Genomic DNA, 12438 nt, shown 5'->3' on the forward strand with positions numbered 1-12438 from the left:
GCCTCCACAACTGTCATGGCAATGAATTCCACAGATTCACCACCCTCTAGCTAAAGAAATTCTTCCTCATCTCTGTTCTAAAGGGACATCCTTTCAGTCTGAGCCTGTGCCCCCGGTCCTAGACTCCCCCACTATTGGAAACATACTCTCCAGATCCACTCTATCTAGGCCTTTCAATATTCAATAGGTTTCAATGAGATCCTCCCTTGTTCTATTAATTTCCAGGAAGTTGTTTGGAACCAGCTGGAGGAAAAGATATTGGATACTAAAAATGATTGTGCTTATTTAATATTGTTGTACACTTCTGTTTGGACATTGTAAAATCCCGATGATTCTGAAAAAGGAAGTCAGGACTCTTCCACTCTGATATGACAATTTTCTAGCTGGCTATTGAAAGGTAGAACAGCATGAGGATGGACAAGCTAGGCAACCAATCAGAGGGCAGTTGGAGGCAGGAGGTCATGCATTACTGGACAACCCAGACTGGGAAGGTGCCACGTTTGATCGCTGGACTATGGGGAATGAGTTAACCTTTGTTGAGGGCCCAGAGGTGATGCTGCAACTTGGATCACAGCAAGGAAAAAGGCCATTCATCCAAAGCTTCTGTGCTAGATTCTGAGCCAGCTGATACTGGAAGCAATTTCTTTTCCATTAAAATGACCAAATATATTATCTCTCTTGTTAGTTTTGGAGTGATTTGTGTTAAGATACCAGGTAAGCATCCTTTAATATTCATTAGAAATTGATGTTAGCATTACAGTACTACAAATGTTAAATTATGAGGCCTGACTTGTGCAGACTAGGTGAATACTCCTCTACTGAAGATACAGGGCTGATTTATTTAAGGTGTTTAGGAATTGATAGGTAGATTGAGAAAAACTATTTCCTTAAATGTGGGAGTCCAGGACAAGAGGTAACACCTTAAAGGTTGAACCAGGCAATTGAAGGTGAGATCAGGAAGCATTTTCCTTAACAAAGGGGAGTGAAAATCTGGAATTCCCTCGCCAAAATTGTAAAGCAAGGCTGAGATACAGATGTGAGGCCAGAAGTTTAAGGCAGAAAGATGCAGGTTATCATTGAAATCATCCATTATCTGAATGGCTCATTAACAGGTTCGAGGGGCTGATTGGCCTCACCTATAATGATCCTGACGCTAATATGTTGAGTACGTGCCCTGCAGCTATTGAGGTAAATAGCTTCACTGTGCAGTTGTAATCCAAATCCTGGACGCCTTTGTTACTATGATCAGCATTCACTATACAAAAGGTAAATTAAATAGATGTGCACAGAATAAAAATAATAATTGCTAATGTCAACTCTTTGTTACTGATTATTTTTAGACGAGTGCTATTGGTGAGCATTTCAATTTCAAATCATTCATTACATGAATTGAAATTATAATTTAGCATTTTTATACGTGGGAAATATTTAACCTTAAGCCATAAAATTACCTAGCACATCACTGAGCATAATTTAAATAATGCTTCAATGAATCTCTGAATTAAACACAATCAAGAAAAGTAAAATACTGAGGGTTCAAATGCAGGCCAATGCATCTCTGTCAAAGTAAATTAAGCATCCTGTGGAGGCACAGAATAGAGCAAATCATTAAAGAAACTGAACAAAGCGTTTGTCGCACATTATCCTGGGCCCACTATGGAGAGAATTGCAAAGCAACGTGAAGGTGTAAGGTCTCTCACAACCTCTAATACTTCACAGAGCGCTTCATAGTCAATGAGGAGTAACTACTGTAATAACGTCAGAAACATGGAGCCAATTTAGCCAAAGCAAGTTTCAAGAAGATAATGACCAGTCCATCTATTTTCCTTTGTGCTGGTTGAGAGGTTCTTCTGGTCTGTTTAGCACTGCACATAGAATATACAACAGTACAGTACAGAAGCAGACCCCTCAGCCCACAATATCTATACCGAATACAATGCCAAATTTAACTAGATCACTTCAGTCTGCACATGACAAACACCCCTCCACCCTGCATATTCATGTGACTGTCTAACAGTGTCTTAAATGCTGCTTTTGTATCTGCTTCCAACACCACCCCTGGCAGCTCTGTGACCAATCTTTGCATTAAAAAAAACTTGCCGCGTACATCCCCTTTAAACTTCCCCCATCTCTCCTTAAATGTCCTCTGCCCTCAGAGAAAGATTCTGACTGTCTAGCCGCTCTGTGCCTCTCACAAACTTCTATCAGGCCTCCAATGCTCCAGAGAAAACAACCCAAGTTTGCCCATCCTCTCCTTATCGCGCATCCCCTCTGATCCAGGTAAACATTACCAAAGCTTCCACATCCCTTCCTGGAATGGGATGCAACCAGTACTCCAAGTAAAATTATTGGGAAAATCTTAAGGGATTTACATTTTTACACTGAGAAAAAAGATTCTGACTGCCTACCCTCTGCCTCTCATAATTTTATAAAATTGCAATCAAACAGTATAGGATCTTTTACAGACATCTGAGAGAGCACGTAAGATCACTTCAACGCTTCAGTTGAAATGGAATACCACCAAGTGTGAACCACCTCCCAGCACTTTCTGAGCTCAAGTCACTGAAGTGGTAACTGATCTCAGAGACAAGAGCACTGCCCATGAATGGCAGCCAACACCCTCACACCTGCCAATGCATAAGGACAAGCATCTACCTCCGTAAGACAGAAAGGGCTCTGTTAAGGCCAATTTATACTTCTGCATCAAATCTACACAATAGGTACGGCATAGTCGCGTACCCCGCACCGTAGCCTGACGTGCACCTCCCCAAAAATGTAACTATGCATTGCAGCGACGCAGACCACAACAACTGTGATTGGTCCACTTGGTAGCATCACATTTCCTCCTACGCTGCAATAGCTTCCCATTGGGCGACCGAAGGGCAGGGAAGGAACTCTGGCTGCAATGCTTTCCATAAAGCTTTACAGACCTCCGAAATTATGGAGGACCCTGTGCTTGATGCCAGTTTGTAGCTAGCTGCTACAGCCTGTTGACTTCCACCTGAAGCTAAAACTCGAATGGTGATTGCCAGTCTCTGAGTGTACTGTGCGTACACTGATACGAAATAAATGGTTGGAGACAATGAACCAAATCGTCAAATCTACCTGCCGACATCCGAAAATATTTGAAATGCATTTCCTCGTCCACCTCTCTCAGTGGCCAGATAAGCACAGAAAATTCACCCTCCTTCAGTTTCAGTCGCCATTGTTTGAAGTTTGAGTTTCTTTGTGTTGAGTTTCAACACGGAGAAACTCAACACAGTGGCACAGCGGCAAAACTAGCGTTTTGGCAGTGAATTGCAGAGTGATGCAGACACACTAACACACAAGTATAAATGCTCACAATGGCGTAGGCCACGGCATAAGCTAATACGCACAAGTATAACTCGGCCTTCAGAAGGGTGAACTTACCCTGTGGCATAATACAGCAACCTGTCAATTTACAACCATCATGATGCAAGGATTCAAAGACCTCAAGAAAGACTGCTGGTTGGAGCCCACACAGAGCAGTGGGCATCATAAGGAGATGCCCTCCAGCACAGGCATGCATGAGGAAATACGACAGCTAGCAGTTGGATCAGTTTTGTGGAACCACAAACCTGAGGGCACCTGTGAAAGTCATGCGAGTGCAGTGACCCCAGAGCTGGCACTGACAGGCTCATCGGATTTGATCTACGTCCAAACAACTTGCCAACTGATTGGACAGTCTCATCGTGTTACCTGCCAACATCTCCTCGTGAAGGGAATAATGTTGGCCAAGTAACAAAATGGCCACCCGTTGTAGTTTCCCCAGCATGGAATCAGTGTGGGAGGTTCTTTGTAAGTCAAGAATAGGGCATATTTCTCAAAATTATATTATCTGTTCATAACAATTAATAAAAATGGTACCCAATTCACTCTATTTGTAAGGGAGAGAGAGAAAAAGGAGAACAAAGAAAAGATAAAGTAAAAAAGAAACGCAAACACGAGGAAATCTGCAGATGCTGGAATTTCAAGCAACACACATAAAAGTTGCTGGTGAACGCAGCAGGCCAGGCAGCATCTCTAGGAAGAGGTACAGTCGACATTTCGGGCTGAGACCCTTCGTCAGGACTAACTGAAGGAAGAGTTAGTAAGAGATTTGAAAGTGGGAGGCGGAGGGGGAGATGCAAAATGATAGGAGAAGACAGGAGGGGGAGGGATGGAGCCAAGAGCTGGACATGTGATTGGCAAAAGGGATATGAGAGGATCATGGGACAGGAGGTCCAGGGAGAAAGAAAAGGGGAGGGGGGAAGCCCAGAGGATGGGCAAGGAGTATAGTGAGAGGGACAGAGGGAGGAAAAGGAGAGAGAGAAAAAAATATAATAATAATAATAAATAAATAACAGATGGGGTATGAAGGGGAGGTGGGGCATTAACAGAAGTTAGAGAAGTCAATGTTCATGCCATCAGGTTGGAGGCAAGCCTGACTGTACATCTTGCTAGAGATGCTGCTTGGCCTGCTGCGTTCACCAGCAATTTTTATGTGTGTTGCTTGCAAAGTGAAAAAGAAGTTGTGGTTGTTGTATGCTAAGCACTAGCTCACTAGGTAGATAAAGCACATTCCAGTGATAAGAGATAACCTATGAAATAGCCAGATTCAGTGTTGTGACACAGGTTGCAGAGAAACTTCTAGAAAAATACTGAATCAGTTATACTACAATTACTGAAAACTCACTGAACAATTCCACACATAAAAGTGATTATAGAAAATTATAAGCAAGCTTAGAGTAGGAAAGTTAAAATAGCAATTTTACATTCTAACCTGGCGGTTCCCAATGTTTTTTTTAATGCCATTAACTTTCTTACTGATTATTGCCTTTTTTTTATACCCCTACCATTAACTGAGGGGTCTATGGACCCCTGCTTGAGAAATCCTGCTCTAATCCAACACCATTGACCCCCTGAAAGGGGTGCTGTGGGATGACAATTGAAGGTAGTGTATACTGCTGGTGTGTGGGTGCTACGTAACTAAATGGGTCGGGTTATAAACATCAGCTTCAAGCCGCAGTCTCCCTGGTGATGTTGTCTCCCTATGGATCACAAAACTCTATTTACATCCAACAATATAAAACTTAAAGCGGCAAGTTTCACAACATAAATTGGTGATAATAAACATGATTCTGATTCTGTTTGGGGAGGGGGGAGTATTTTGGCCCATTGTGGACATTTGCTCAGATTATTCTGAGCACTGTAACCTGTTCTCCCCACATCCCCATCAATTGACCTGAGATTATACCACCCGCCCACATGCTAGGAGCAATAGACAATGGTCAATGGATGTACTGACCCTCATGTCTTTGGGATGTGAGAGGAAACTAGAGCACCCATGGAAACCCACACGATCACAGGGAGGATGCACAAATGCCCAAGGGCAGGATCGAACCCAGACATCTGGAATTGTGAGGAAGCAGCTCCACAAGCTGTGCCACTGTGTTGATGATATCATAGTGTATCTACTGGCCAAGGTAAGTTGTTCTGAGACTGACTGTTTGTATGAGATTCCTAGATCCAGCAATGTGCTGCAATAGCTTGCTTACAGTCGGTGGGTGCTGGAGTCCAGCAATGAACCTTCCTTTATGATTTCCTGCCTGAGATCTGCAGGGGTGGTTGAGAAAAAAGAAAGATTTGCATTCCTGGGTCACCTCATTCAGGGATGTTGTAAGACACTTCCCAGCCAGTGAAACACATTGGAGACACGGCCACTGTTGTAACGAAGCAATCTATTCACAAATCCCCAGTTCCCACAAAACAATCAAATGGCCAAACCACGTTCGTTGAGGGATAAGCATGGGTCATGGCACTGGGGGCAACTCCCTACTCTTTTCCACATCATGTCATGAGGTTGTACACATCCATCAGATGGCAGGTAGGAACCTCAGTTTGAAGGCCCAGTACTCACGGTACTGAATTTGAAGAAGGTTCAGTTTGACAGGTTTCTCTCCTTGCCTTTGATTGTCACTGGGATGAGAGTCAGTGAATGAATCCAAAAGGAGTTTGTTTCAACTTAACCTGCCAGGAAGCTTAAGGGACAGCTGTGAAGTAATGTTGCAGCTCTATAAAACTCTGGTTAGAGCACACTTCAAATATTGTGTTCCATTTCTGGTCACCTCATTATAGGAAGGATGTGGAAGCTTTAGAGGGGGTGCAGAGGAGACTTACCACAATGCTGCCTGGATTAGAGAGCATGTCTTACAAAGACATGTTGAGCAAGCTAGGGATTTTCTCTTTGGAGAGAAGGAGGATGAGAAGTGACTTGATAGAGGTGTACAAGATGATACATAGAGCATCATAGACAAGAGTGGACGTCCAGAGACTTTATTCCAAATAAGGTTGAAAGAGTACAGAGAAAATTTACAAGAATGTTGCTGCGTATGGAAGATCTGAGTTATAAGGAAAGATTGAAAGGTTAGGATTTTATTCCTTGGAACATAGAAGATTGAGAGAAGAGATTTAATAGAGGTATACAAAATTACGAGGGGTATAGATTGGGTAAATGCAAGCAGGCTTTTTCCACTGAGGTTGGTTGGGACTACAACCAGAGGTCATGGGTTAAGGGTGAAAGGTAATAAGTTTCAGGGGAGCATGAGGGGTAACTTCTTCACTTGGAGGGTTGTGACAGTGTGGAATGTGCTGCCAGCGCAAGTGGTGCGTGCAAGCGTGATTTCAATGCTTGAGAGAAGTTTGGATAGGTACATGGATAGTAGGGATATGGAGGGCTATGGTCCCAGTGTAGGTTGATGGGAGTAGGCAAAATGGTTTTGGCATGGACTAGATGGGCCAAAGGGCCTGTTTCTGTGCTGTACTTTTCTATGAATAATACAAGGGGGGATAATTTTAATGTAACTGGAGGAAAGTATAGAAAGGATGTCAGAGGTAGTTTTTTTTACCTAGACTGGTGAGTGGATATAATGATCCTACCAGGGGTAGTAGTAGAGGCAGATACGTTAGGGGCATTTAAAAAACTCTTAGATGGGTACATGGATGAAAGAGAAATGGAGGTCTATATAGGAGGCAAGGGTTAGATCAATCTTAGAGTAGGTTAAAAGGTCAGCACAACATTGTGGGCTGATGGGCCTGTACCGTGCTATAGTGCTCTATGTTCTATGTTCCAAGGCAGCTCAGCACCACCTTCTCATGGGCAATTAGGGATGGGGAATAACTGCTGGCTCAGCCTGTAAAGCCGTCATCCCGTGAATAAATTTAAAAAAAATCAGTCCCACGTTCCACCAATATGTTTTACTTATTCATTCATGGGATACTAGTGTTGATGGGCTGGCATTTATTGTCCATCTCTAATTGCCCCAAGCTGGGTAATTTCAAAGGGTGGTTAAGAGTTAACCACATTCTCGTGGGTCTGGGATCACAGCTAGGTCAAGTGTAAGAGATTTTCTTTCCCAGAGAATACCAGTGAGACAGACGGGATCGTTGTTCTGAACAATCCTGCAATCCATTACAGAATTTGGTAAATAAAAATAAATAGGCTCAGTCACTTACATACTCTTTTCTAAGGCATTCCTCTTTTCCTCCTCAGTGTTGACTGAGGTGACTGATGGGCGTGGGAATCCATTTGGAGGATGGGTGTCCGCCACATCCTGATCGGAGAGGTGGGACACTGGAGCCTGCACCTGCGAGACACAAGTCCGTGAAAGTGTTACTCACACCCCTGGTACCCACCACAGAAGGCAAGACCATTTCTGGAAAGGAACAGGTAGGAACACTGCCTACTTTTTCCCAGTAACCTGAAGTTGCTCTGTTTGGAAAGTCAAGTTTGAATCTGCATTTACCCCCACCCTCTCCCCTTCAATGAATTCCAGTTCAAGTTGACTCACAGAAGGGAAAACTGTCTATTGTATTTCATCTTACACTGGGAAGGAGGCCATTATGCCCATCAAATCCATGCTGGCTCTCAGAGCAATCCCATTCATCCCATTCCCCAGCTTATTTCCTTGTAACCCTCTCAGACATTCCCATCAACTCCCCTCCATTTCCACACATCAGGGGACAATTTACAGCAGTCAATTCAGTCACTGACCTGCACTTTGTTGGGATGTGGGAGGAAATCGGGGCACCTGGGGGAAACCCGCATAGTGACGGGGAGAACGTGGGAACTGCACACAGACAGCGCCAGAGGCCAGGATCGAACCTGGGTCTCTGGAGCTGTGAGGTAGCAGCTCTCTCCGCTGTGCCTCACTCCTTCAAAGATGGTAGACGTACCTGTGCTCGAAAAAAAATTCTCTACAGTGGTATCCAACCGAGCTGCATACAGTCACACCAATGTGCTGATTCCACACCTCGTTACAGGTTCTGTGCGTAAACATACTACGCAGGAACTGTGCATTATACTGTGCATAAACACACGCAAACGGTTTCAGCCCGTGCCACCCTCTCCACCACACACATCTTTCCCTGATCCCATTCTCACCCACAGCACCCTTGGTTTCCACACCCCTCACACACATTTGCCACAAAACTTTTCCTACGCTCTTTAGGGTCTGGCTTTACAAATTCTGAGCTACTGTAAAATAAGTTTTAAAAAATTGCCATTCAGCCCATCTAGTTTCTCCTACCACTCAAGAGAGCCACTTTCACTTCATCCTGTCCACAGCTGCCTACACATTAAGGGGTCTGTGCTGTTGCAGTTACACTGAGAGAATGTTGGCATGTTTTCAATTCCCAGGACTAAGCACATGATCGACCTTTGTACTTGGAACCACTTCAGATGACAGTCAGGTTCCTGCACCTGACCTATTCCTTGAGAGTGCCGCAGTTAGTTAAAGCTCCACTTAGTCACCTGTTTGTCAGTAATGGCAGTGTCCTCGTTGAAAGGGGCTTTCCTGGGAGCCATCATAGAGCCATAAAGGAAACAGGCCCTTCTGTTCAAAAGATCCAGGCTGACAAGACACTCATCTAAGTTGGTCCCATTTGTCGGTATTTGGCCCATAACCCTCTAGACCTTTCCTATCCTACCCTCGGAGTTAAGGATTGCCGGGAGAAGGTAGGCGAATGAAGTTGGCTATGATTAAACGGCCAAGCAGTCTTGGCCTAATTCTGCTCCAATATCCTATGATGTTATGGTCCATCCGTGTACTTGTTGAACTGTCTATGAAATATTGTTAATGCACCTGTGTCAACCACTTCCTCTGGAGGCGCTACGACCGTGCAGGTTATCATTGCTTCATCAATCTACTGGCCTTGACATTGACAGAGAGCCAAGGTGGGAGCAGAGCAGGTAATGGTAGGGACTGTTTCCTTCAAACCCTGCTGAATTTCGTGGCAAGATCAACGACACGTTATTTTGTCTGCCTTCCGCCTGGCAGGTGGATTAGGAGGCCAGGTGGCTGGACCGGAGGCGAGAAGAAGGATGAGTTAGAAAGGCCTTGGGTTGGAGCAATGGGAGGCCAGCATTGAGGGAGATCAGCGGTGGGGTTAAGAGATAACTTGGTAACTAGTGCTGGATTATTATTACCACATGTATCGAGATACAGTGAAAAGCTCCTGTTTGCATCCCATCCAGACAAATCATTCAAACATCAACACAAAAGATTTTGCAGATGCTGGACATCCAGATTAACCACAAAAATGCTCTATAAACTCAACAGGTCAACCGGCATCTGTGGAGAGGAACAAACAGTCAACATTTCGAGCTGAGATCCTTCGTCAGGACTCTCGTCCTGAAATGTTGACGGTTTATTCCTTTCCATAGATGCTGCCTGACATGCTGAGTTCCTCCAGCCTTCTGTGCGTGGTAATCATTCCATACATCAGTACATTGAGGCAGTACAAAAGGAAAACAGAATGCAGAAAATAGTGTTACAGAGAAAGTGCTGGTGATAAATAAAGTGCAAGGTCTACAACAAGGCCCATCAACACCACAATTCATCTTTAGTACATAAGAGGTCCACCCAAGATCTAACAACATCGGGGTAAAATCTGACCTTGAGCCTTGTGGCACATGCTCTCCAGCTTTTGTATATCTTGCCAAATTGGGAGAGGGGGAGAAGAGAAATATCTAGGATGGGAGGAGTTCTTGATTATATTGGTTGTTTTCCTGAGGCAGTGGGATGTGTAGATGGAGTCCACAGAGAGAAGACTGCTTTGTATGCTGGGCTGGGCTTTGTCCAGAACCCTCTGTGATTCCTTGCAGTCACGGGCAGAGCAGTTGCCGTACCAAGTTGTGATGCATCCAGATAGGATGCTTTCTATGGTGCACCTGTAAAAGTTGGTGAGGGTCATCAGGGACATACTGAATTTTTTCAGCATTCGGAGGAAGTGGAAGTGATGATTAGCTTTCTTGGCCATAGCATTTACATGGATGGACCAGGATAAGTTGTTGGTGATAGTTACACCTGGGACCTTGAAGTTCCCAACCATCTCCACGTCAGCCCCATTGATACAGATACATTGATACATTGGTACTCCAGCCCACTTCCTGAAGGAAGGAAGGTTTGGGAAGATACTGATAGAAAAAAGGGCTAGATTGTTAGATCAGAAAGCTTGGGATGAAGAGGATACATGCGGTTTGGGGAGAGTGGGACTGTGTGAATGACCAACAGCCGGGGGAAGCAGTCCTGATCCTCCAATCCCATGGGCAGTGGTGGGAGGGAACTTTCCCACTGGAATCAGCACTCCTCAGCTCCCTTCAACTGGCCCAGGAAATTCGATCATCCAGTTAAACCTAACGAGGAGCAGAAATGTGAGGCAGGCAGCCTTATTATAATATTCAAATGAACTTCAACATCCAACAAGTGGATTGGTTACCCCGATACTCCATCCCTTCCTGCATCCCAGTTCCATCAAAATCAGAGTTGGGCTAGCAAAGATGTAGGAAGGTGGAGCATGGAACCAAGTATGGGAGGATGGGAGGTGTGGAGGGCAGATAGGAACGGTGGGGGGAGGGACTCAGTGGGAAGGGTGTGTGGATGATGGATAGTTGAAATGGATGGAGGGGAAAGGAACGGGATGAAGGAGGTGGGATGGGTATAGAAGGAACTGGGTAGATCAGGAGGAGAGGGAAAAGGGACAGAGAGGAAGCAGGTTACTTGAAGTTGGAGAATTTAATGTTCCTGCCGTTGGGCTGTAGACCACCCGGGTGGAAAGGAGGAGCTGTTCCTCTAGTTCGTGTTCAACCTCACCCTGGCAGTGGAGAGGCCGAGGACAGACAGGTTGGTGTGGGAATGGGGGGAGGGGATTTACAATGGCTGGCAACAGCAAATCCAAACAGCTCAGTGAGTCGGGTTTCACCGATGAAGCCAATACTCTCATGTTGGCTTAGCACTGGTGACCAAGCACGATTATCTACCCTTTGCTCTGTCATGGACAACAAAACCATTACACAATGGGCATCCAGGTTCAAAAGTGGCAAAATACTGGATGTGAGCTTTAGATGTTCAGCATAGTTGCCTGCTTCACCGTCAGGAAAACAGGAACAAGAGCACAAACATTACCTCAACTGTGGCAATGCCTGGGGTACCAGCCAAGATATATGGGAACGAAACACACAAAATGCTGGAGGAACCCAGCAGGTCAGCTAGCACCTATGGAGGGAAATAGATAGTTGGATGTGTCTTTTACTTGGTCTGCTGAGTTACTCCAGCTCCAGATCCCAGCATCTCACAGTTTCTGCTGCCAAGGATACTTGTGTCACCAAATTACATGAGAACATTGAGACAGGAGAAGACATTCAGTCCTTCAGACCACCTCTAGCACTCAAAGAGAACAGGCCTGAATTGCAACCATAACCCTAAATCCACTCATGAAGTAAACCTATCAATCTCAGTTGTCAACAGGCCCCCAATGTGAGAGATCTTTGCAGGAAGAAGTTCTCCTCCACCTTTTGTGTGAAAGTTTGTTTCACAATCTCTGATTTCCCTCACCCTCAATTCTTACACATTGATCGCATGAGCAAAACATCATGCTTAGCAGACATCAGGGGAACACTGGAACCCTCTTTTGGTCAGATTTGAAGCATCAAATCACCTTCAATAGTTAAAAATATTTACCTAGGTCTTTTAATGGAGAAACATATTCCTACTTCACATGAGGCACAGGGAGAAGAAAGCAAGTGCTGAAATAGGTTTAAGGATTTCAGCAACTCAAATCAAGAGCTGTACGAGGTTGTGGGGCGGAGGTGGGTGGTCTCTGGGATGGAAAGGGGTCGGAAACTCAGCTGGGGACCACTATGTTGAATTCTTGGCTCTGACATGCTGGTTTACTGTTAATATTAGAGCTTCAAGCCCAACAATCCTCTTCAAACCAATGTGCAAGAACTGTCCAGGTCTTCCTTGAACTCATCCAAAGGCAACAGTCTCTCTGAATGATAATTATTCCCAAATTAATCAAAAAGCACAGTTATTTCTGTAATGTCTTTCACAATCTAAACCATCCCCTCCCTTCAGCACCACACAGTGACTGCAGAGT

At 44.7% G+C, this 12438-nt stretch overlaps 1 protein-coding gene across 5 annotated transcripts in view; it reads right to left on the reverse strand.

The window, feature by feature from the left end:
* Positions 1 to 12438, reverse strand: part of LOC134340113 (rho guanine nucleotide exchange factor 25-like) — a 331727-nt gene that overhangs the window by 48799 nt on the left and 270490 nt on the right. For all 5 annotated transcript variants that reach the window (XM_063036977.1, XM_063036978.1, XM_063036976.1 and 2 more), the window contains one exon: positions 7516 to 7646. In XM_063036977.1, coding sequence (XP_062893047.1) covers positions 7516 to 7646 — 131 coding nt within the window. The remainder of the gene's footprint in view (positions 1 to 7515; positions 7647 to 12438) is intronic.

This window comes from Mobula hypostoma, chromosome X1 (assembly GCF_963921235.1).
Source record: "Mobula hypostoma chromosome X1, sMobHyp1.1, whole genome shotgun sequence".
In the NCBI taxonomy this organism is placed as follows: Eukaryota; Metazoa; Chordata; class Chondrichthyes; order Myliobatiformes; family Myliobatidae; genus Mobula; species Mobula hypostoma.